This window comes from Lynx canadensis, chromosome C2 (genome assembly GCF_007474595.2).
Source record: "Lynx canadensis isolate LIC74 chromosome C2, mLynCan4.pri.v2, whole genome shotgun sequence".
In the NCBI taxonomy this organism is placed as follows: domain Eukaryota; kingdom Metazoa; phylum Chordata; class Mammalia; order Carnivora; family Felidae; genus Lynx; species Lynx canadensis.
The window spans coordinates 16,626,248-16,652,856 of NC_044311.2; the positions used below are offsets into that span (position 1 = coordinate 16,626,248).

At 35.6% G+C, this 26,609-nt stretch overlaps 1 protein-coding gene across 1 annotated transcript in view; it reads left to right on the top strand.

The window, feature by feature from the left end:
- The window catches only part of TOP2B (DNA topoisomerase II beta), a 64,858-nt gene that overhangs the window by 34,188 nt on the left and 4,061 nt on the right, over positions 1 to 26,609 (top strand). Inside the window, 25 exon segments of the mRNA XM_030330642.2 lie at positions 2,528 to 2,588; positions 2,591 to 2,637; positions 2,717 to 2,822; positions 4,320 to 4,429; positions 4,779 to 4,871; positions 4,962 to 5,076; positions 7,100 to 7,160; positions 7,162 to 7,219; positions 7,418 to 7,566; positions 8,102 to 8,333; positions 9,945 to 10,056; positions 10,059 to 10,078; positions 10,650 to 10,850; positions 11,837 to 11,978; positions 11,981 to 12,031; positions 12,177 to 12,268; positions 15,051 to 15,206; positions 15,356 to 15,439; positions 17,255 to 17,449; positions 19,632 to 19,740; positions 19,743 to 19,775; positions 20,246 to 20,407; positions 22,098 to 22,299; positions 23,232 to 23,311; positions 24,740 to 24,850. Coding sequence (XP_030186502.2) covers positions 2,528 to 2,588; positions 2,591 to 2,637; positions 2,717 to 2,822; positions 4,320 to 4,429; positions 4,779 to 4,871; positions 4,962 to 5,076; positions 7,100 to 7,160; positions 7,162 to 7,219; positions 7,418 to 7,566; positions 8,102 to 8,333; positions 9,945 to 10,056; positions 10,059 to 10,078; positions 10,650 to 10,850; positions 11,837 to 11,978; positions 11,981 to 12,031; positions 12,177 to 12,268; positions 15,051 to 15,206; positions 15,356 to 15,439; positions 17,255 to 17,449; positions 19,632 to 19,740; positions 19,743 to 19,775; positions 20,246 to 20,407; positions 22,098 to 22,299; positions 23,232 to 23,311; positions 24,740 to 24,850 — 2,782 coding nt within the window.

Genomic DNA, 26,609 nt, shown 5'->3' on the forward strand with positions numbered 1-26,609 from the left:
CATTTTTAATTTCAGATCAACTAGTTTTTAGGTCTTTATCTTTGTGATAAGGGACTCCTTGGTGTCTTCTATGCTTTTCTCAAGCCCAGCTGGTATCCTTACAATTGTTTTAAATTCTGCTTCAGGCATCTTACTTATATTTGTTTTGATTATTCCCTGGCCCCGATCCCTTCTTCTTTCGGGATGAATTCCTTTGTCTTGGCATTTTGTTTAGGTCTCTGTCTTCTGTGTGTTAGGAAAACCTGTTATGATTCCTGGCCCTGAGAGTAATGGCTGTTTTAAGAAGAACTCATATATTGTCCAGGGCCTGGTGCTTCAGGAAGTGTTTCTGATGTATGTTGTATGCACTTGGCTGTTGTGTTTTGGCTGTTCTTTCCCTTAGGTCAATCGGCTGCAGAGTTTCTCCTTGCCTGCAGTGGGAACTGTTTGGACCTTGTCCCGTGTGTGGCGAATTTTAACTAAGTGTGTTTGGTCTATTTGTTAAAACAAGCTAGATCCTATTTCCCTTAGAGCTGAAGCTTTGCAGCACTCTATGGTCAGTAGACTTGGTGTGTGCAGTGTGGGGGGTGGTGGTGGTGGTGGTGTGCTGGTCTCCCAGGGGAGGGGCCCACTGTGCTCCTTCTCTGACTCTCAGGCACACTGCCCTAGTGAAAAAGTACCTGCAGAGCACAGAGGGGCGGAGCTTGGTGTAGACATCTCAAGCCTCCATTGTGGGCACTGTGCTGCTCACTGAATTTCATCAGTGCTGATGGGTGGGGACAAAAGGACCTCTCTGTTAGCACCAGCATCCAGGTTAGCTGCCCTCAGCAGGTTACTCTGCTCCTGTGCTAATGAACAGGGGCAGCTCAGTGGCACCTGCCGACTCTTGTCCTCTGAGAGGCAGTGCCTCCTCTGCCAAATGCACTCCAAGAAGAGGAACTGTCTCTCCCAGTGCAATCCAGAGGATCCACAGACTTCGCTGTTCGCTCCCAGACTTCTCCACAGCAGTACTGCTGTGTCTGCCAGGCTCCACCCTGGAGAAAGCACAGATTTCTAGAAATTCAGACTTTGGGCTCTGTTGCTTGTAAAAACTTGTGATTATCAGCCTCTCTCATTTTCTCAGTCAGTGGTTTTGGGGAAGTGCTTTTTCTTGTGCAGCCCCATGTGCTGTGTGCTCACGAGCTCTCGCTCGCTTGAGCTCTCTCTCTCCTGTGCATGCATGCTCTTTCTCTTTCTCTCACCCTACCCCGCTCCTTTCTCCATGATCAGGGCTTCCTCCCCTCTGCAGCACCCGCGATTCTTTTCTCCCCCAAATCATGTCTCTGCACCTCCTACCTTCCATGATGTGGACTCTTTTCTCCCTTTAGTTGTGCAGTTTGTTTTCTCAGTCCTCAGATTGATTTCTTGGGTGTTTAGAATGATTTGATATTTATCTGTGTTCGAGGGAGAGATAAGCATAGGATCCCCCTACTACTCTGCCATCTTAACCACTTAGGATATTGGTCAGTATTTGTATATGATGATATAATTTGGGATGTGCAAAAAGTAGGACTCGAATAGTAAAATGGCAATAATATAGGAATGAACCAGAAAATTGAAAAGGAAGAATTTCATATGCATCCAACTGCATGTCTCAGGTACTGTAATTAAAAACATTTGTAGAGAAAATCTTCCACTGAAAAAAGCTGCTGTATAGTTTTAAGGCAAAAATTTGGCTGTTTTTATATCAAGAGAATACTTATGAATACCTGTACTCCGTGGATTACTACACTTTATGTATTTCCATCCTTAAATCATTATTTTAGTGAAATCTATATAAGATACAGGAGTGCTGATGCATAGAGGCACTTGTACCCCAGTGTTTATAGCGGCACTTTCAACAATGGCCAAATTATGGGAAGAGCCTAAATGTCCATCAATTGATGAATGGATAAAGAAGTTGTGGTTTATATATACAATGGAATACTATTTGGCAATGAGAAAGAATGAATATGGCCTTTGTAGCAACATGGATGGAACTGGAGAGTGTTATGCTAAGTGAAATAAATCGTACAGAGAAAGACAGATACCATATATTTTCACTCTTATGTGGATCTTGAGAAACTTCACAGAAGACCATGGGGAGGGCAAGGGGAAAAAAAAAGTTACAGAGAGTGAAGGAGGCAACCATAAGAGACTCTTAAAAAACTGAGAATAAACTGAGGGTTGATGGGGGGGTGGGAGGGAGGGGAAAGTGGGTGATGGGCATTGAAAAAAAATAAAACACTTAAGAATAATTACCCCCCCCAATCTATATAAAACATGTAACGGTAGTATATTTTGTAATGACAAGAAGATTTAGTGTATAACTAGCCATATTCATTATTTGAATTTTAAGAAAATATTTACTGTGATGATCTAAAGGGTAATTTTTACTGTTTTGTAAAATGCAGTTCCAAAATTTGAATGGAATTTTACCTGTGTTGCATTCATACCTTTGAAAATTTGATTATATAAGTAATTTCATTTCATAAAATTATTATAGCACTCTGTACTAACATTTATTTAGGATCAAGATGGTTCTCACATAAAAGGCCTGCTTATTAATTTCATCCATCACAATTGGCCATCACTTTGAAGCATGGTTTTCTTGAAGAGTTCATTACTCCTATTGTAAAGGTACTATTTACATTAATATATTTTATACTGTTGTCTTAAAGAATAGCAGAAAACTAATTTTTTATTTTATTAATTTAAGGCTAGCAAAAATAAGCAGGAACTTTCCTTCTATAGTATTCCTGAATTTGACGAGTGGAAAAAACATATAGAAAACCAGAAAGCCTGGAAAATAAAGTACTACAAAGGTTTGTATTTTAAAATACTTATTTGTGATGTTACTACTGACATAAATATGTTTGAGATCATTATAAAATAATTTGAAAATTTGTTTTAGACTACAAAAATAACTGTTGCTGATTTTAAAAGAATTATTTTGGAAATTTTGTAGAAGTAGAGAGGGTGGTATGATGGGCTTCCCATGCACTTTAACAGTCACCATCCCATTGCCAATCCTGTTTATCAAAACTCTTCTCACCTTCCCATTAATTTGAATAACTCCAGACGTTCTATTATTTCCATAATACTTTATTTATTTAAAAAATTTTTTTAAGTTTATTTTGAGAGAGAGAGCAGAGGAGGGGCAGAGAGAGTGAGGGAGGGAGAGAGAGAAAATCCCAGGCATGCTCCATGCTGTCAGAGCGGATCCCGATGTGGGCTTGAACTCACGAACCGTGAGATCATGACCTGAGCCGAGACCAAGAGTCAGACGCTTAACCGACTGAGCCACCCAGGCGCCCCTCCATAATACTTTAGTATGTGTCTCTAAAAGAATGTTTTAAAAATGTCCCTAATTTCATTATCATACCTTTCTTTAATAACCTTACATATTCAGTTGGTGTTAAAATTCTCCTAATTATTAAAGAATTATTTTTGAGTTAGGATCCAGTCAAGGTCCACAGGTTGCATTTGGTTTGATAAATCTGTTAACTCTTAATTTATTGCTTCTCTTTCATTTTTTTTTCCTTGCAGTTCATTTGTTCAAAAGGTCAGATTGTCCTGTATAATTTTCTGCATTCTGGAATTTTGATGATTGTCACTGTAATTTCATTAAATATATAGTATGTTCCTTTGTCCCTTATTTTCTGTTTAAAAAATGGTAGTTAAATCAGAGGCTTTATATAGATTTGGATTAGATTTATGTGCAAAAACATTTAATAGGTGACTTTGCGTATTTATGTCAAGAGGCCTGTAATATCTGAGTTTTCTTTAAGATTGACCCATTGCTACAGGTGTTGCCAGCTTGATCTATCAGCTTTTAACCTAATAGGTTTAAACAACTGTTAATGTTCACAATTCATGTAAATTTTTTTAGCTTTATTGAAGAATAATTGACAATAAAATTATACATATTTAAAATGTACAACATGATGACTTGATATATATATTGGAAAATGATTACCACAGTCAATGTATCTATTACCTCACATAGTTAATTTTTTCTGTTTATAGAGGGAACATTTAAGATCTATTCTCTCAGTAATTTTCAAGTATACAATATAGTATTATTAAGTATAGGCACCATGCTATACATTAAATCCCAGAATTTATTCACCTTATAACAAAAAGTTTGTATTCTTTGATTGAACTTACCCCATATGCCCCTCTCCCCAGCCCCTGGCAAATACCATTTTGTTCTCTTTCTGTGAGTTCAACTTTTTTAGATTCTACATATGAATGAGATCATATAGTATTTGTTGTTCTCTGTCTGGATTATTTTCAACTTTATTTTTTAAATTGTGCAGGTTTGGGTACCAGCACAGCTAAAGAAGCAAAGGAATATTTTGCTGATATGGAAAGGCACCGCATCTTGTTTAGATATGCTGGCCCTGAAGATGATGCTGCCATTACTTTGGTAATCAAGTTAATTAAAAATTTTTTTCCTAATATCCATGTCTCTACCTGCCATACCTTTCTTTCTAGTCTTGGTTTTCTGTGATAAGTCTCTTTTGAACTCGAATGCCCAAACTAGTTAATCTTAGTGTTTCTTTAGCCCAGTCTCACACACAAATTAAGCTGTGCTTTCAGAGTTCTTTAATTGAAAGACTTCTGTTCAAGTATATCTTGGACAGAAGCATATTTAAAAAAAAAAACCCTTAATTTCTGAGCAATTAATAATTAGTTATTTGCCATTATAAATTTTAATGGTATAATGAAATTCATTTAATCTTTAATATTTTAAATTGTTACCTGGAATCTTTCAGGCATTCAGTAAGAAGAAGATTGATGACAGAAAAGAATGGTTAACAAATTTTATGGAAGATCGGAGACAGCGTAGGTTACATGGCTTACCAGAGGTTAGTCATAAAGAGTGGTGGTCTGGGGGAAGAAAGAACTAGAAGTCATGCAGGACTAATGACTGTGTTGCTGTGTAACTTTTTTCTTAGCAATTTTTGTATGGTACAGCAACAAAGCATTTGACTTACAATGATTTCATCAACAAAGAATTGATTCTCTTCTCAAACTCAGACAATGAAAGATCTATACCATCTCTTGTTGATGGTAAGTAGCTTTTGTTTGAAAATCTTTCTCACTTTTGTATGTAGTTATCGAGTATATTCTTAATATCATGTATTCTAAGCCATTCTTATAATGAATTTTAAAATTCTGAATTTGTTTTTGAGATCTTTTGGTAGGACTGAAATTTTTTATAGTCCTTGATTCTTTAGAATCTTTTAAACTCTTTTTAAAAAGTTTTTAGGAAAATTAGGGCAAAGTTTTGAAAGTTTTAACTCCAGTTGATTGCAGACTTTTTTTTCTTTTTTTTAAATTTTTAAATGTTTATTTATTTTTGAGACAGGGAGAGACAGCATGAACGGGGGAGGGTCAGAGATAGAGGGAGACACAGAATCTGAAAACAGGCTCCAGGCTCTGAGCTGTCAGCACGGAGCCTGACTCGGGGCTCAAACTCACGGACTGTGAGATCATGACCTCAGCCGAAATCGGACGCCCTAACCGACTGAGCCACCCAGGCGCCCCAGATTGCAGACTTTTAAAAATAAAAAGTAAAATCAGATTTTGATAAATTCTAAAATATTTAACTAGACTAATTTAAAAAACGCTTCTTGGGCGCCTGGGTGGCTCTGTCGGTTGGGGGTCCGACTTCGGCTCAGGTCATGATCTCTCAGTCCGTTAGTTCGAGCCCTGCATCAGGCTCCATGCTGACAGCTCAGAGCCTGGAGCCTGTTTCAGATTCTGTGTCTCCTTCTCTCTGACCCTCCCCCATTCATGCTCTGTCTCAAAAATGAATAAACGTTAAAAAAAAATGCTTCTTTATTTATTTTGAGAGAGAGGAGGGGAGAATCCCAAGCAGGCTCTGTGCTGTCAGCGTAGAGCCTGATGCGGGGCTCAATGTCACGACCATGAGATCATGACCTGAGCTAAAGTCAAGAGTTAGACACTTAACCTACTGAGCCACCCAGGCACCCCCTGAGACTAAATTTTAAAAACACCTTTATACCTCAGTACCCAAAAACTTATGCCAAAAAATCTTTAGAAACTGGCACCCAGTAGTTAGAGCAGATTTTTGTCTTCTATCTAGAAACATTTATTTTCATTTTATAACTTTTAGCAAGTTGATCTTTGTGTTCCTTGGGTTTTCAGCTAATAGCAGATGGTTTACCCATCCATGTAATTCAGTTTTTAAGTTACATCCCTTCTGTGAAGTCTTCTCTAAACAACTGCAGTCCAAATTGGTTTCAGATGCCTAAACTTTTATTCCATTATTGTGTGCCTGTTATTTTACTTGTGTCAATTTTGCCTCCTCAGTTAGATTATAAAATTCTCAAGGAAAGTGGCCATATTTTGTCATCCTCTTGTTTCTACCTGCTCTGGGTCCACAATGATGATGATAGCTAGCCTATACTGAAAAGCTTATTACTATGCTCACTGATCTAGAGCAAGAAGAATGATAAGGAAGCAGAATACTTTGCTTGCATTATCTCATGTAATCCTTATGATCACTCTGTTAGGAAGGTAATTACTTTTGTTACACTGATGAGAACACTGAGGCTTACTGGTTTAGTAATTTGCAAAAAGTCAAATGGTAAACGGACAAGTTGAGAAGAGTATACAGATTAGTGGGATTCTAAAGCCTGCATTCTTAACTGCCATAACACATCTCTTCTTTATAAGGGTTTCTGATTTGGGATACTCTAATAATACACTTTTCAAGATCATTGATGGTTTGTTGCTACTTTAGTTACAACTGACATTTGGGTGTATGGATGTTTGGCAACTCCTGTGAAAGGAATTGGTACCACTGAGCAGTTCTTTAAGACCACCAGCAGGTGGGCTTTTACATGGTACTTCACTTTGGAATAGACTGAGACGGTGTAAAATCATGTTACTATGTACTTATTTTGTTAGGAAATCTCAGGTAACAATTTTAGTTATTTTTCAAAAGGAGACTGTTATCTTTGCTTTTTTCTCTAGAATATGTGGAGCATTGTTGTCATTAAAAGAAACATTGCAACTATATCTCAAGTAATATTTTTAAAAGAGGCATTGTTCTTTTTAAAAATAGGCTTTAAACCAGGCCAACGTAAAGTTTTATTTACCTGTTTCAAGAGGAACGATAACGTGAAGTAAAGTTGCCCAGTTGGCTGGATCTGTTGCTGAGATGTCTGCTTATCATCATGGAGAGGTAAGCATTAAGATTGGAATCAACTGAGAACTATACTTACTGGCATGAAGAATGATAATTAAGCATAATAAAGTATTTTTTCTTTTATAAATTCTTTGGAAATGTGTAAGAGAATCAAGAATTTGGACTTTAATAACATTAGGGAATATGTATGCAAAGTTTAGGATATTAACATCATATTCTGTTTCTGTGTTGTAGCAAGCATTGATGATGACTATTGTGAATTTGGCTCAGAACTTTGTGGGAAGTAACAACATTAACTTGCTTCAGCCAATTGGTCAGTTTGGAACTCGGCTTCATGGTGGCAAAGATGCTGCAAGCCCTCGTTATATTTTCACAATGTTAAGGTAACAGTTTGCTTTTGCTGATACGGTGGTGTAAGTTCTATTTGAAGTTTCTATTGGAAGTAACTAAATGTTTAACAGAATTGTAATATGGAAATGATTGGGTACTGTAGTGGGGGCGAATGTTCCAAATTATTTGATTGCAAACAGAATGAAGTTTTTTTGATCTCAGTGTTTGGGAGTTATTGGTGAAACCAGTCCTAATTAATGTAAGGATGTTTTCTGATCCAACTTTACTTTATAGGCTGAGGAGGGGTTTTGGGGTTTAGTCAGAGTAAGAGGAAATCCATAAAACATTATTTACTAATACTAAGAAATTAAGTAGGCTAGTAAGTAAGCACATAAGTAAAATAGGGCTATTTATTCTGGCTTTCTGCCTGAAAAAATCTGTTTGGTAATAAGTTTAGTAAATTGGTTAGGTACATGTAATCAAATATTTTAAAAAATGCATTCTCTTTTTGAAATATAGTCTTTAATTATGTATAAAGTTTTATTTCCTAAACCAAGCCATTTTTCCATATTTTCCCCCTTTCGTTAGCTCTTTATCAAGACTGCTTTTTCCTGCTGTGGATGACAACCTGCTTAAATTCCTTTATGATGATAATCAACGTGTAGAGCCTGAGTGGTATATTCCTATAATTCCCATGGTTTTAATAAATGGTGCTGAGGGCATTGGCACTGGATGGGCTTGTAAACTACCCAACTATGATGCTAGGGAAATTGTGAACAACGTCAGACGAATGCTAGATGGCTTGGATCCTCATCCTATGGTAATTGTTTAGAACTTCCTGCTTATATTGTTTATTTGACAAATGATAATGTGTAAACTACAAAGTCCAGTCATTTTAGAAAAGTATTGGGACCATTTTCATTTTGGAACATATTGTAGACAATAAAGACCTTATTAGTGTGTAACTTGATATGTGCTTATGGTAAAAAGTATAAGCTTTGGAAAAAGCCTGGAGAATAAGGATTATGGGGAGAAACTTTATTGAAAATTAAAAATAACTCATTTCAGGCTTTTAAATATCTAAATTATGTAGAGAATAATAGTTTCATGACAAAATTATATGCAACTTTGTTTTTGTTCTCAAACTAATAATCCTATCAGAGTTGTAAGGACATTTAACACATTGTATATATTTAATGTATCCTCATAATTTTTATTTTTGTCCTTAATGTTGAGATTATATCCACTGTGCTTATTTTGCCCCAAACTCTCTCCAAGAAAAACTTCTTAAAAAGGTGTCTTCCCTTTTTTGACTTGATTTAAAATCATTTGGAAGTTTCCCTTTATAAAGATACACTTAAATAAAAGTGTATTTTTTTTTTTACATTTATTTAATGTTTGTTTATTTTTGAAGGAGAGAGAAAGAGAGCATGAACCCATAAGGAGCAGAGAGAGAGGGAGACACAGAATCCAAAGCAGGCTCCAGGTTTTGAGCTGTCCGCACAGAGCCCAACGCAAGGCTCGAACTCACTAACTGTGAGATCATGACCTGAGTCAAAGTCAGATGCTTAAACTGACTGAGACACCCAGGACCCTAAAATGTATTTCTAATATAAAATTAAAAATTATAGTGGTCATTATAGAAAATGTAAATAAGCAGAGGAAAAAAACACTTCATAAAACCGCAATGGAAACAAAAATATTTTTATGTATTTCTCCTCCAAGTTTTATTTCATTCTTTAAAATCAAACGAAACATAGGCTAAAAAGTATGATTTAAAATCTTTTTCCCCTTAAATACTTTAAAGTACTCTAAAATATTTCTAATAGAAGCAAAAAATGTTATGTATGATTATGGTGTCTTAATTTTTTCAGATGCATTTTAGAATATTAAGTCAGTCTATTGGTCAATATTTGCTTTTCATGTGCGCGCATGCGCGTTCTCTCTCTCTATACGTGTATATAGATATATGTATATATTGTAAGAGTATTCAAAATGTTTAAACAGAGTGTGGAAGAAGAGTAGTGGCCTGGAAGGCACATCATTGGAGAAAAGGTAGAAAGTCCGATTGGGTGCGGGTTGTGGAAGGCTTTCAATATAACATCCAAAGAGTTTGATTTGAAAGGATTATTAATCTAGGGGAGAAGGAGGGATAGAGGCAATAGGCTGAAAAAAAAATTTCCTAAGAAGACTAGGAAAGATGAAGCTAAGGTTTTGAGATTTGGAGATGTTGAGGTTATATTAACAGAAGTTGTGAATTCAGGATTGAGTGATTATTTGGAGACAGACTATTGAGGGTGAGGAATTTAGTTTAAGTCATGTTAATCTGTCAGTAGCAGTAGACCGTAGACTAAGGGGCATTCAAGTGTGGTATAGGCATTTAAGAGAGAAGTCAAGTCAGTGCCTTGAGTTATTTTATTTTTCTCTGCAGCTTCCAAACTACAAAAACTTTAAAGGAACGATCCAAGAGCTTGGTCAAAACCAATATGCAGTCAGTGGTGAAATATTTGTGGTGGATAGAAACACAGTAGAGATTACAGAGCTTCAGTTAGAACTTGGACACAGGTCAGTATACGTGTGTGAGCTGCCTGTCAGGGGGGCAGTGTGTTATGTAATGCTTTCTGGTAAGAATATGATTCCGTCGTTGTTTGTCCTCAGTTTGTACAGTGTTTAAAATTTCCTGTATACATTTTTGACCCCTCCAAATTGAATTTGTGCTTTGAATTTGAAGTAGTAATTTAAAAGTTTAATTTCCTTAAAAGGTAAAATGACTTAAGCTAGCTTTGAACCCTTACAAATATGGTCAATAAATCCGTGTCAGTATCAGCTGTTAAGATCTAAAAGTATATGCGTTGTCATCTCTTGTCAGCTGTGGTTGATGTCATCCTCTTCATACTCTTAGCCCTTTCCTTGCGCTTTGGTGTATGAGCAGATCAGAACCGTTACTGTGTATCTTCTTTCACCACTGAGACCCCCATATATTGTCCTTTATAGATGCTGGGCAGGAGATGATAGAGACAGCATTTTTCTTTTTTTTCCCACCAGAATTGGGATATTTTAAGAATTGCGTGACTTACAGTATGAGAATGCAAGTGTGTGTCAGGAAAAGAATTACTTACTTTTATATCTTTTGTAGGTATACAAAGAACAGGTTTTGGAACCTATGCTAAATGGAACAGATAAAACACCAGCATTAATTTCTGATTATAAAGAATATCATACTGATACAACTGTGAAATTTGTGGTGAAAATGACTGAAGAGAAGCTAGCACAAGCAGAAGCTGCTGGATTACATAAAGTTTTTAAACTTCAAACTACTCTTACTTGTAATTCCATGGTAATTGATTAGATTTACTGTTAATTTAATGTTTCTTCCATGCCATGAGTTGGATTTTGCGATTGGCTTCATGATGGTTGTGGCTATAATAGTCTGAATGGTTTTCCCCCTATGTATTTGCTGAAGAATCTAGAGGTACATTCCTTTTCCTCTCCTATTGCCCACTACTCTTAATCCCAACTCTGCATTTGTGCATCTGGGCTTGAACACAGAGGATATGTACACTGACCAGAAGTTATGAGAATGATTGGTGCAGGATTTTCATGTTCCTTATTCCTGTCTCTGTTAGCATTTAATTGTGGAGTACTTCTCTCCCCACAGCTCTAATCTGCTTTACTAAACTTGTATATTTGTGTTTATATGTAATTGGAGAGAAAGGTAGAAAGTGAGCATGTATGAGTAACCCTCATTCCATTCCAAATTAGCTTTTAGACATAAAATAGAGTAAAAGTCCAATAGCACAGTGGCTGAGACAAACTGCCATAATCTGCTAAGAAAGGCATATGGAAAAAGGAGAATAAGGATAGAGAAGAAGTAAATTTTCCTCCAGATTGAGGAAGTTTGAATGGATTATAGCATGATTATAAAAAACAAAAAAGAGACAAATATACCTCTATTAGGTATATGGGGGAGAGAGAACTTGAACATTTGTGAACTCAACATTTGTAAACAAACTTTTAACATTATTTTTAGTTTGAAAAAAATTTCTTAGATGGTTTTATAGCCATTTGAGTAGGAACCTTTTTTTAAAGGACCTATTTATCTTTCAGAATTATTTTAAATATTGTCATAGTTTTGAGAATTGAATGTTTCTTGGAGTCACCAGAGGAATATTTACTTAATAATTTTGGTTCTATTTAACAAGCATTTAGCGGTGGTGTCTGTTCATTTAAGTATGTTGTAGTTATTTTAAATACCGTAGATGTCCTACAAGTTAAAAATACCAGTACGGATTTATGTCATCTTCAAAACTGTGTTTTCCTTAGGTACTCTTTGATCATATGGGATGTCTCAAGAAATATGAAACTGTGCAAGACATTTTGAAAGAATTCTTTGATTTACGATTAAGTTATTACGGTTTACGTAAGGAGTGGCTTGTAGGAATGTTGGGAGCAGAATCTACAAAGCTTACAATCAAGCCCGTTTCATTTTAGAGAAGATACAGGGAAAAATTACCATAGGTAAGATGCAACCTTTAAAAATTTAAACATTAGTTAAAATGGAAAAAAAACTTTATTAATAGAAGACATTTTTATCAGTAGAATATAAACAAATACAAATTGAATCTCTTTTCTTGATCCTAACTTTATTTTTTCCCTCACATAGAGAATAGGTCAAAGAAAGATTTGATTCAAATGTTAGTCCAGAGAGGTTATGAATCTGACCCAGTGAAAGCCTGTAAAGAAGCACAAGAAAAGGTAATCATTTGCAGAACAAGACATTCAGAGAAGCTTTTAAAAGCAAATTCCAAAACAAACAACCCAACCCCTAAATTTTAAATTTAATGCTGCTGTAAAGGTGCCGAGTTCTCTGTTTGGAGACTGAAGTCTTCTGTTCATCCGCAGAACAGATACAGTGCAGGACTTTGCAGTGCACACCCACCACAGAGCCCTTTGCCAGTGTGACCCAACCAGGGCCTGGAGAAATGACTCCAGGTGTGAGAAGTATCTCAGTCTCCTTGGCCTTTTTCTGAGCCTGCCATTAAAGGGTGTTACTCGTGGTGGTGGTCTTTGTGAGGGTGCATGTGTACAACCCTGGAAGTACTGGTAGCACATAAATGATTTCACACTGGTCTGACGATTGCCATAGTATGGTATCCAGTCACCATTCACTGGTATGGTTTTGGTTTATGCTGGGAAGACTAGAGACAAAATCTTCAGTAGTAGAGGGTTTATTGAGCACCAAGTATGTGCTCTGTCCTACGCTTAGATCTTTGACTAGAAGTTTAAACCCTGGAACTTCAGATGAAATCTGATCTTTTATTAAATTGTCCATTTCAGATCATAAAGTACTAGTATTCAGTGAATGGAACATTGAAACTTTGAGATTCTTCTCAAGAATTAGTCTCTTTCTGTTGTATATAATTAAAAGAAAAATTTTAAAAGGCAATACAACATTGTGATTGAGAACACAAATGTACGGAAGGAAGAACGTTATGGAAATGACTGATTTCTTAATTAGAATGTTGTGTATACGTGATAACAGTTATGATTATATGACATAACTTAAAGTGAAACTTGACACTTCCCTACATTATGAATTCTCAACCCACAATGTTTTCAGATTTTTTATCAACTACATTGAAGTGTTGCTTTTGTTTTATTATTTAAGCTTTTTAAAAGTTTGAACAGTCTATAGAATGCCAGATATTAGAGCGAGTAAATTTAGAATAAATTATATGCTTAGCAATTATATATTAAGATAATAGGCTTATTTATCGTTCGGAGGAAGATGGGGGAGGACAAGATGGGGAGTGTTCAGAATTAAGATGATCCAAGCACTTTGCTCTTTCAGTGTGTTTTACTGCATTTTTAACCCCAAATTATGGTTTATACACTGCTTGCCCTTCTGTATCATTGTTGGTTTAAACTATATCTTAAAAAAAATTAACTAGTAAGCTAGTAAATTTAATGCTTAGTTTTAAAAAGATAAAGATGTTTAGGGTTTGAGAGTGCCCTTCCAGTGGAAGTAGACTTCATGGTAAAACCTAGTGGTTGGTTTCAATAATTTCATTGTCACCATCAAAGTTTTTTCAGCATCTTGGCCATGTGCTCACTTTGGGGGGTGAAGGTAACAAAAGGAGCTGCTCTTACAAGAGTGTCCTATTGTGTAGAGTTGGAGAAGAGGAAATTACAAAGCAGATAATTATGAGATGAAAGTTTTTATTCTTGATTTCTGAAAGTATCCTTAGTTATCTTCATGCTAACAGTGGTAGATACACATATATCCATAGAATGTTACCAATATTCTGGGTGTCATCAAAACCTAGAGCAATAGACTTCTAGAGTGTGGATCTAAACAGGATTCATGACAGCCTGATAATATTTTAATAGTAGTGTAACAACCTAAATATTCCATAGAAACACACTGTTTCATGAAGAATTTTTGAAAACAGTAGAATTTACGAATTTGTCGTAAGTACTATTTGTCTGGGTACTTTTTGATCATTTATTGGCTCAGCAACAGCATTTCTTATTGGCTAATGTTGCTTAATTGAATTCATAGTTTGTTTATGTAATGAAGCATGTTGCTTTGCAATTTTAATTTTTATCCCTTCTAAAGTACACTAACTTTACTTGTGTATATATACATCATTTTACTGAAAATTTTAAACTAAATTGAAAGCGATTTTTTTTCTTTTTTTGGTTACCAAAAGCAAACGTTTTGTTTCTTGGGATGTCATGGTTAACTCAGTCATTTTTAATTATCTGAGTGCCTTAAAAAATTTAAATGCAATTTTATTTAATGGCTGTTGTTATGTTAAAAATCTTAAAGGTGATGTCACCTGTAATAACTTCTATTAAATTCATTGGATTTTGAAATTTAATATTAGCATAAGAGGATTTTTATTGCAACCGTTTCTATGAAAAAGACCTTGCAAATAAAAAATTTAGAATAGCCCTCACAATTCTTACTCTAACTCACCAGCTATTAAATTCTTAATTGAACTTTCTGTTCATTCTGACATGAGTATTGTTGCTTTAGAGGAATTTTTATTAAGAAATCATACTTAGTGAGTGACTGCACCTTAGCATATTTATATTACAACTGTAAAACATTCTTTATAAGTGATACTTATTTCGGGTTCAATTGTTAATTCACTCACCAATATAAAATCTGACAAGATGCAGTGATAAAACATTAGTTCCACTCTATTAATTTCAAGATGTGGTATCTTCTCATTTTATGACTTAGTGCCTGGGCAAAGCAGTTAATTTTTCATCAGATTCCTAGATAAATAGGATTGACTATACATTCCTTTTGAGATTATTATTGTGTATTTTTAGAAAACTTTTTATAGCAAATACATATTTTATATTGTAATCCTGAAGATAGAAATCTAAAATAACCCCAACCACCCTGAGAATATAGCATTAAGAGTATAGCATTTGTGGAATTTTTAACTCCATATTCAATAAAATTCAGCGTTGATTTGAATACTATACAGGACTTTAATATAAAGTTTATTATTTTTTACAGGCAGCAGAAGAGGAAGAAACACAAAACCAGCATGATGATAGTTCCTCTGATTCAGGAACTCCTTCAGGCCCCGATTTTAATTATATTTTAAATATGTCTCTGTGGTCTCTTACTAAAGAAAAAGTTGAAGAACTGATTAAACAGAGAGATGCAAAAGTATGAACTTTTGTGGGTTAAATAATTTGAAACTATTTCAGTATTATCCATTTATTTGTTTTTCTTTTTACAAAAAGAAGTATTTTGATTTACCCTTTATACCTTATTAAATTACTGAATGTTTAAATTTTACTATTTTTTTATTATAGGGGCGAGAGGTCAATGATCTTAAAAGAAAATCTCCTTCAGATCTTTGGAAAGAAGATTTAGCAGCATTTGTTGAGGAACTGGATGTAGGTTAAGTCTCCATTAAACTATATTTGGAAAAGTAATGTTTATGAAATAAGGATGAAAGTTCTTTAATTAAATTATTTCAGTTTCTTTTAAGTCTGTAAAGGTTAATGTGTTTATAAGGTGCATTAGGATTAAGCTTCCAGCTCTATGAAGTTATAAAGAAAAGTCATATTTGGTATAGATGAGTGTAAAAACCTACATGAAGTTAAATTTAGAATAAATTGAATACTAATATTTTCTGTTAAATTTTCTTAACTTCAAAATAGCTTATTGATTCAGTTTGTTTTTCCCCAAAGAGGTAAGAACAAAATATATACGATTGAATATAAGTATGTTAACTTTTACAAAGTAGAATGATAGTGACTTAGGTTTATAACAGAGAAATTTTAACATAGTTTTTATAACTTAGTTTTCTCCAGGTAGAATTCTAATTTTTAAAAAAAATGTAGAGAAAGATAGAAAATGTAAACTTTTTCTAAAATTGCCCAATTGTTGTGAAGCAACTAACTCACTTAAAATATTAGAGTTAAATTAAGGTTAGCAATATGATCATCTGATTTTGAGTAGCACAAGGTCATTATTATTGTCATTACTTGTATGATAGTACATTTCTTACTCTTAGTTGTTTCATTGATTTTTGTCCACATGTTTTAGTTTTATTTTCATGACCTAAATCAGAATTAGGACTCTTACAAATGAGGGTGGTAGCCTTCTAGAATTTCTGGAATTTTTAGTGCTGTTGTTCTGGGTTTCCTTAATCATCTTTCACGTGTCATAATATGACTTAGATTAATGAATTAGATTTTTTAAATTAGACCCTTTTTCTGTTGATACATGAAACAGGCATATGTTAAAAAGACATTGTTCTGATTAATATTAATGATAGTCTAATACTGCTTAAGTTTGATCACTGATTCTTGAGACATAGAAAGCTTTTTGTGGCTATGCCTATAAATTTCCTGATTTTTGAAATATCATCACTCAGAATAGTCCCAGTGAATAACACTACTCTTCCCTCCTCTCCCCCCCCGCTTTTTTTATTACTCTTTTAATTCATCACCTTATTTTATTACTTGATAATTAGCAAAATAGGTCCAGACAACTTATTTTTTTCTGGATATGGTAACTTTTTACATCTAAAAGATTTAGACTTAAATTTCATGTCTCTCTGTATCATTTAAAATCTTACGTCATGAATTGAATATCTTGTGTATTGGCACTGTGTTCTGTGTAATCCTCAGATTGACTCCTGTCACAACCCCAATGAAAGAGCTTATTAACAGTTATTTAGATGAAGATCCTGAAGTTTAGAGAGGTTAAATAACTTGTTTAGGGAGGCATTATATCATTATGGTTAAGAGCAGTTATGTTTGTAGAGTCCCAATCTTCGTCATTCATAAAATGGGGATTACATGAGTTTTAATGCCTGGAACTTAATAGGTGCTCTATAAATTATAACTTATTTCTTGTATTAGTTTAAACTAGTAAATGGAAGTGTTAAGATTGAAATCCAGGTCTGTCTGATTTCAAAGCTTATGTTATTTCCATTAAGCTATTATGCTACAAAGATTTCCTGTTTATCTGCAAGACAAGTGATACGAGTAGCGCGTGACCCCGAACACCACATGATCCCAACTGAGCCCATGATTCTTGAAGTTTGCTTTGATACACAAGTGCTTTGGATTACAAACACGTTTCAGAATGAATTATGCTTGCAAACCAAGGTTTTACTGTAGTTTTAATTTCTTATGCAGTACTGATTGTCTTTTCTAATGAGTTGTTTCGCACCCACCCTTTTTATAATTATACTTCAGAAAGTGGAGGCGCAAGAACGAGAAGATATTCTGGCTGGAATGGCTGGGAAAGCAATAAAAGGTAAAGTTGGCAAACCTAAGGTGAAGAAACTTCAGTTGGAAGAGACAATGCCTTCCCCTTATGGGAGAAGAATAGTTCCTGAAATTACTGCTATGAAGGCAGATGCCAGCAAAAAGTTGCTGAAGAGGAAAAAGGTATGATATTTCTTTTGTTTTAACTCATTGGTAGACTCCATCTTCCTAATGATACATATATATATTCAGTTTTACTGTGCGCTTATTAAATCATGCTTTGTTTCTAATATATTTCACTGTGATAGGAAATCATTTGTTCTATGAGAGCAGTTGGTCCACAAAATGAAAACATTAGTCAAGGATCCCATATATGTAAAGAACTACTTGGTTGATGGAGTTTTAAAATGAGAGCTAGAAATAGTCTATTTAGCAGCATTCTACATTAAAATCCTGGAACAACAACCAAAAACATATCAGCTTTAAAATATGAACTTTAGTTCTACATCATGACCAATTAAGGAAGTCTCTTAAGCAGAAAAATATTTGGTTTTCAAAGTAAGCTTTTACTATTTATTTGTTATTACCCTTAGTTAAAAAATTACCAAGCACCTCCCATGTCATTGGCATTGATTGGTTCTATTGAGGATTAAAAGTATGGACTTAAGCTACCCTCCAGAAGGTTGTTGGGCAGGAGTTAGTCAAACTGAGAAGGCTGTTCAGAGTTGAGGAAACAGGAGGCATGATGGTCTGAAAGAAGCAGATTTTTCTGGGCAGGTTGATTTTAGAGCCTAGGGAATATATAGATACGTCCATTAGTCTAGTTAGAGCTTGAGAAATGAGCCTCAGAGCTGGAGTGTACCGAGCTAATATTTGAAAGCATAGGAACTTTGTGATACCAGAGAGATCACTCTCTTCTACTGTTCTGATAAACTGATGTGTGTACTATTTGCCTCTTACCTAGCTTCCTAGCACACGCAGGTTCCTCTTTAGGAAATGGCCTCTCTCCTTTTTCGTTGGTGTTTTGTTCTTAGCACTCTTCCCTTCACCTTACATAGTCTCAAGTAACCTCATCTATGCCCAGACCTTTTTTTTCACTCACACTGATGACTCTTGAATCTTTGTCCCTAACTTACAATGTTTTCAGGAGTGCCAGGTTAATACAGCTACCTGACTGCCCCAAGCCCCCTCAGACTCCACATAACTGAAGCTGAGCCCATTATCCTGATTTCAAAACCTCTTCCACCTCTGTGCCTTATCACCCATCACAAACAAGCCAAAAACCTGGGACTTTCTCATCTAATCAGTAACTGAATCCTACTGACTGCCTATGTAGCAGTTCCACAATCCTCCCCCCACTACCCCGCTTTTCTTGGTCTCCATTGATACTGTCTTAGAATTTCAGAAGTTTTCTTTGACGTAAAGTGTTCCTCTTAATTAGTCTTCCTGTCTCTAGTTATCATGACTTCTACATTTTTGTACTTCATTCTTCTCTGTTTTGTCTCTTATTACCTATGTGATATTTCCAAAAATAAGTGTGACTGTTGCACAGATGCTCAGAAGTTTTCAATGACTCCCCACTGACTGCACACAGATTCTAGTATCCAGTCATATAGCAACTGCATACCTCCCTGTGTTTCCATGTGCCTACTCTTTCCTTTTCCCTTTCCTTGAATCCTACCCGACTGTTTGAAATTTGCTAAACATAATATGGTATCGTGCCTCTGTGTCTTTTGCCTGGGATGCTCTTCCCTCTTTCCTTCTCTTCACTTGGCAAACATACATGATTCTTTCAAAACCCAGTCAGAAAGGCTCCTTCTCCATGAAGTCATCTCTGACCCTGCCTTGGGCAGAGTTGCTCACTTCTCCCCCTGGGTTACTTTTATACCTCCCTCCATATTTGTTATTTGTATTCTAATGACTTGTCCTGGTGTCCTTCTCTCTCTTTTAATAATCTTAGGGTAGGGAGACTTTGACTAATACCTAGCAGTGCATGACATGTGTTGCTTATCTTCCTTCAATAATCTGTGATTTTTTTCTAGTATGAGAGACCTGAAATATAGGAACTTATTTTGCAGGTACTCTTTGGTGTATTTTGCTATTGGTCTGAAAGCCCCTTTGATAATCAAAAGCTGCCATCTTATTTTTTTTATGGTTACTTTTAAGTAGCTATTGTCTCAGAGAGTGTATCAGAATAGTAGAGTGTAACCAATATCATTTGCTGCAGGTAAATAAAGTAGAAGATGGTCTGATCAAAGTCCTCTGCATTACTTATCTGATATGAAGAAGTGATCTATTGACTGGAAATGTATGGTCTTAATTTTTATTTTTACTCCTAGTTATTTGTTTGTTGTTTAATGTATAGGGTGATCTCGATACCACAGCAGTAAAAGTAGAATTTGATGAAGAATTCAGTGGAACACCAGTAGAGGGTACAGGAGAAGAGGCATTGATCCCGTCAGCTCCTGTAAATAAGGTCCCAAACCCAAAAGGGAGAAAAAGGAGCCTGGTGAGGAACTGTTACAAAGATTTTTTTTTTTTTTTCTTAAGAAAAAATTTTTTTGTTTATTTTGAGAGAGAGCAAGTGTGAGTGGGGAGGGGCAGAGAGAGAGGGACAGAGAGAATCAGAAGCAGGCTCCGTGAACTGTCAGTGCAGAGCCTGACGTGGGGCTCAATCTCATGAACTGCAAGATCATGACCTGGGCTGAAATCAAGAGTCTGCCGCTTAAACTGATTGAGCCACTCAGGTGCCCCTACCTACAAAGTATTTTTGTGAGGGGGGAAAAAATATATATGTACAGGGTATAGCTAGATTTTTTTTTTATTGTGCTTTTTTTTTTTTTCCTCTAGTAGTTGATGTTAATGTCTTAAATTTTCATGAACATTTGTTATTTTATAATTAACCTTTCATTATGAGTTTTATTTTTAGTAATGACATTTGTATAAATATTGATATATATCTTATTCTTTCATTTTTAGGTACCAGGGTGAGAAAAACACCTACATCATCTGGTAAATCCACTGCAAAGAAAGTGAAGAAACGGAATCCTTGGTCAGATGATGAATCCAAGTCAGAAAGTGACTTGGAAGAAACAGAGCCTGTGGTTATTCCCAGAGATTCTTTGCTTAGGAGAGCAGCTGGTACTTTGATATATTTTGTTTTTATTTTCTTGTATATTCTAGTTTGCCCAAGTTAGTATTACTCCTATAAGTTGGTATATTTAGTACTGTCAATGTCATTAAAGTACTAAATTGTTAGTATTTCAGAAGTTACAGTTCATGAAGACAAAAATGTTGCTTTAGAGAATGTTGTTTTTAGCAAAGTTGGACACAGATTGCTCTAAAGTGAATCATGTGGTCTGTTGGTTTTTGTTAGAAAGTTTGGGTTTTAATCCATCCATAGTTTGAAGATGTTTGGTAAAAACTGTTTCTTGGTAGAATATCAACAGTGATAAGTAGAAGTGCTTTGTAGTTTTTGTTTTGTTTTCTACCCCATATATCACGAAAAGTTTCATGATTAGAAGTCTGATTCCATGCACATAGCATAATTTATATAATTGCAGTGCTAGAGTTAGGATGAAGATATCATCTTGTTATTTTGTATGGCTGTTAAGCATGCAATTTATCCTTTCTGAATATTCATTAATTTGAAGTCTTCAAATATTTAAAACTTGAGTGTCCTATTGTAAGATTCTCAAATTTTATTAAGTCCTAATTTAGTTAAAATGAGTGATACCTTATTATGGTTGTTTTATTTCTGCGAGATACTTTTTAAAATATATGTCAGACCAGGTGGCGCAGTCGGTTGGGTGTCCGACTTCAGCCAGGTCACGATCTCGCGGTCCGTGAGTTCGAGCCCCGCGTCGGGCTCTGGGCTGATGGCTCAGAGCCTGGAGCCTGTTTCCGATTCCGTGTCTCCCTCTCTCTCTGCCCCTCCCCCGTTCATGCTCTGTCTCTCTCTGTCCCAAAAATAAATAAACGTTGAAAAAAAAAATTAAAAAAAAATATATATGTCAGACCTAAATTCTTTGGTGCTCTAATCGCCAGTGATTGAATTTCTTTTCCTAACACACACAGGTAGTACAATGTAGGTGAATTTTTAATAGAGTAACTTAACTTATGTGAAAATTAATCTATTAAATTAGATACTTCAAAATTGTATTTAGTCTTTTTCGTACACCTAAAATGAAGTATAAAATGACACAGCATCCAAATTATTTAAAAATTTTATTCCATAGTATATGCTAGAAATTATAAGACTTGCATTATACCAATGTGCCTTTCCCCATACTTGGTACCTTTTTATGCTTTTTTTATTATTGTTTAGTAATATGTTGAGGTATTATCTCTGTATTTCTCATTCATCTGAAGAATTATGGTCTGTTATTTTGTAGTAAAACTATTGTGAATAGAAGATAGAAGTTTTTATGTAAGAGGTTGAGAGAACGTTCGGCACTTTCTAAGACGAGTAAAATTTGTCTTTTGTAATTGCAGAAATGGGAAATCTTAGTAGTCCCTTTTACAATGGCTTATATTCCTATTTTTGAGTAATATTTAAGTATGACAAATTGCACCCTAACAATCTTATTAATCAGTTTGTGCTCCCCTGTACCATATGCAGCATTAGCCTCCTGGGAAGTACAAGATTAACCCTTGACGCTACCAAAATAACTGAGGCCAAAGCTGTTGGTTTTTGCTGTGAATGCTTGTCTTTTTTTTCCCCCCTTTTGTTCTTTTTAGAGATAGCTGGAATATCTTCAAATGCATTATTTGTAATATTTCATGTAGATAAAGCTGGATTTAACATTCCTGGTTTTTTTTCTCCTCTTAGCTGAAAGGCCTAAGTACACGTTTGACTTCTCAGAAGAGGAGGATGATGATGCTGATGATGATGAGGACAATAATGATTTAGAGGAATTGAAAGTGAAAGCATCTCCCATAACAAATGATGGGGAAGATGAATTTGTTCCTTCAGATGGCCTAGATAAAGATGAATATACATTTTCACCTGGCAAATCAAAAGCTACTCCAGAGTAAGTAATAAAGTACTATTCGTTATATGGTACAATTCATTATTTAGGCATCTATCAAAGATTTCCTAGTAAACTGTGTCTAAGAATTTATTATTCGAGGTAAGGTCCTCCTCACAAAGGAAAAAATCTGGGTAATGTTGCAGCTGTTTACAGAACTGTTGTCTATAGAGCATGGATTGGCAGCCCCCCCCCCCCCCCCATAAAGGGCTCTATAGCAAATATTTTAGGCTTTGCAAGCCATATGGTCTCTTTTGCAACTACTCAGTTGTTGCCATTGTAGCAAGAAAGCAGCCATAAACAGTATGTAAATGACTAAGTGTAGCCGTGTTCCAGTAAAACTTTAGAAAAATAGGCTGCAGGCCTATGGGACATTGACAACATGGTTCAGAGAAGTTACTAATTCTTTAGAACTGGGAGGATTTAATTTTCTTCCCTAGCTTTGGCTTTGATTTTTTTTTTTTTTTTTTTCCTCTGGAGAGTATTGAACCTTAATGTGTAAGATGTGAAGTTTGTAAGCTGTTTTAGATTTTTAAAGGAAGTGTTTTATCATAGGCAGTCTAGGGTTAAAAATAGGATTATTGAGGACTCTGACAGAGATTCTGACTTTCTCCTTAGGTTTCTGGCCATAATTTACTGATGTTGAATTCTGGAACAGTTCTGTTAATCATAAAATTTAATGTAGTGATAATTTGGATAACTTTAACCTTTGCTCAGTTTCCATTCTTTTATGTTAAATCATTGGTTTTTCTGGTGTCTCTGAATGTATTTCTATGCACACCTGTGCATGTGAGACAGAATAAAAAAGTTTGGTTCCCCTGTCTTTGACAAAGAGAAACCAATGAGAGAACTGTAATTATAATCCTGCAGCACATTATATAATTTACCAAGGTTGAAACTATACTTAAGTTGTGATTAATTTTTCTTTCTAATAGAAAATCTTCACATGACAAAAAAGGTCAAGATTTTGGGAATCTCTTCTCATTTCCTTCATACTCTCAGAAGTCAGAAGATGGTATGCTCCTTTAATCTTTTCATTGATTAATTACTGTATTATTGCTATGGATTTTTTTTTTATGAGCGGAAAACTTACCTTCTTTTTACATTTCCCTCAATGTAATAAGGTTTATTTACTTTTTCTAAGATGAGTGCCAACTAATTGGTCAAAATAGGCATTATGGAACTCGTTAGGTTGATAGATGTGTGTATAGATGTGCGTGTAGTGTTCTAATGAGAGAAAAAGATAAAGAAATCTTGGAAGATGAACTTTGATTTTCATGGCAATGTGAATGTATATGTGACAGTTTTTTGTTTTAAGCTACAAGGGGACTGATATTCGGATTTGTACTAAACTGTAGTAGCTGAAAGAAGCAAACTTAATCAGGGTGTATATTATTTCCTGTTAAAACAAATTTTTTTTAATGTTTATTTTTGAGAGAGAGAGAGAGAGACAGAGTGTGAGTTGGGGAGGGGCAAAGAGAGAGAGGGAGACACAGAATGTGAAGCAGGCTCCAGGCTCTGAGCTGTCAGCACAGAGCCCGACACGGGGCTCAAACTCACAAACTGCGGGATCATGACCTGAGCTGAAGTCAGACACTCAACTGACTGAGCCACCCAGGCGCCCCTATTTCCTATATTTTTATGTGGGGAATTTTTAAGGTCAAAACATTCTAGTTACACTTAACTGTCTTGCATTTTTAAAACACACACACATACAGGCAGACAGACATAGATCTGATACATGTTCTAAGTGTATAGATAGATATGCATATTTGAGAGCATGTCAAAACTGTTATGTAAAACTGCCACATCTAAGTAGACCTATCGAATCCCTGTTTTGGTTTGACAAAGGGAAGGGGGAAGGGATGGAGAGCAGAATTGTTGAATCAAAATGGAGTATAAGAGTAAACTGAAGCCTACTGCCTTTTAAAAGGCGAAAGATTTATGTGATCTGAAGAGAAACCAGAGCATGCCTACTGCCTTTTAAATTGATCTTCAGTGACTTAAACTTGGCTTGTAAAAGATGAAGTTACCGCTTTCTTAGATTGAACATTATTACTGATATTCCTGAAATGGTTAACAGCATTAGATGTGTAGATAGTAAAATAATCACAGTGAGATCTTGCAGTTTAAAATAAATCAGTATTTTTGAGCTGATCAGTTATGTTTTAAATGATTAGCGTTTGGGGCTATTAAGAATTTTATTACTCTATACATTTCTATATTGTTTTACAATTGTTAACAATAGTTAACATTTTTGAAATATAACATTGTTATATTTTTTGTTTTCAGCTGTTTGTATGTTGTGGATTATATGATCACAAAATAGAAATTTATAAGATCAATTAGCTAAAGAGAAGTCATCAGTAAAAAGAATCAAAGTTTAACTGTTAAGTGGTCCTTATAGAGTCTCTTTACTGAAAGAAAGCTTTATAATTTTTAGATTCAGCTAAATTTGACAGTAATGAAGAAGATTCTGCCTCTGTTTTTTCACCATCGTTTGGTCTGAAACAAACAGATAAAGTTCCAAGTAAAACAGTAGCTGCTAAAAAGGGTATGTACTTAGATTTGATGTTGTTAAGCATCTTACAGACTATATGTAGTTGATATTAAAGGAAATTTAATATAATTTGAAACTATTTGCACGTGGATTTCAGTAGAAAATAGTATAAATGTGTATAAAGAGAATCCCTCTTGTTTTCTAACCGTATGAAGTAATAATTAAAATGTAAGACCTTATTGTAAAACTATTGTAATTATAAAATAATCCTGTCTATTTATATTTAAAGATAGCTTTTTAGGTAAGCTCTCCTATAGGTGTTAGCTTGTAAAATAGATGAAAATTTTGTCTGGCTAGTAGCCTGATTGTGTTATCTAGGTAGGTCATGTCTTCACACCCCATTTGGAATGATGGCTCAGTTCTGCTGGGGTCTTCTTTTTTTCTTTCTGAGTCATGTAGCTTCTTTCTTTTCCATAGCCTTAGATTCTCCATAAATCTAAGTTGATTTGACATAGGAATCTGTTATTAGTCCCAAGGGACATACTCTTGGTGTTTTTGAAGAAGGCCAGTATTAGTGCTTTGTGTTTAAAAGATAAGTGCTCCTTACACAGCAAGTAAATAAACATACAGTATGGACCATCTTTTCAGTACCTCAAAAATGTAAAACAGATTCCATTGTAGACACGCACATATTAGATGAAGGGGAACAACAACAGAAGTCCCTACTTATTTTGAGTGCGCTAGCACCACGGTAAGAAGTTGGTTGACTGCCGCAGCTTCTCTGGCCAACACACCAGGTGCCCTGTCTGCATCCCTTCACCCACACCTCTTCCGTACACATCAGCCAGTGCCTGTATTGCTTTGCCTCAGGACTTGTTACTATGTTGGAATATTAGTATTTCCCCACTCCAGCCGCTCTTTCTCAGTAATTGAAGAGAGCTGGTTTGCAAATACGTTAGTGCTCTTGCCTCTCTGGTTAGCCGGCTCTGAGATGTGTGACTTCCCATGGCTCAGAGATTGCTCGTGGTGAGCCCTCAGGGTGATGACAGGCTTGGTACCGTACCCATTACTGGCTGCTGTTGCTTCGCTGCCTCAGTTCTGTTCTCCGTTTTTTTTCACCTCCCAAATAAGTACTTGTACTGGAGTCTTTGTTTTGGGGCCAGGTGGGGTCTGCTTCTGGGGAGTTCAAACTGAGACAGGCCCTATAGTTTTTCTTTCTGCATCTTTTTTAAAATTGTCTTCATGTGAGCACTTTATAACCACCCCGAGAACTTGGGAGCCCTGTCACTTCTTGGAACGTATCGACCTGTTTCCTTCATCGAGCTGTTCACTCCTATTTAAGCTAATGAGTTAGTGTTGAGTGTTAACTAACAGGCTAGCATACCACAACCCCTGTCCCGTCTGGTTGCTTCACCAGTTGAACTAGCCTGTGTCAGTTGAATGGGTGATGCTTGCGTGAAACAGTTGAAGCCCTCAGTCTTCCTCTAGCCGCCTTCCAAAAATACAGTTCCCACAAAATCCCATTTCAAGGAGAGGATGCATCCCCTCCTCCATCCTCTGTGAGATTATCTCTGTTAGCTCCAAATTATATGTATTATTATACAAGTTAACCTCTGTAACTCCAGTCGTTGACAGCAGAAGCAGCTCATGGTACTCCGGTATCGACTTACATTTGCTTGGTGGAACTTTAACTGCCACCTCACACTCAAGCCTGGAAACTCTAACGAAGGAGAAAGCTGGTTCCTAGAACACAGTGCTGTGTCAAGCCTGTACTGGTGCTAGGAGCTGCCTGCCACGTGGCTCTTGTGGTGGA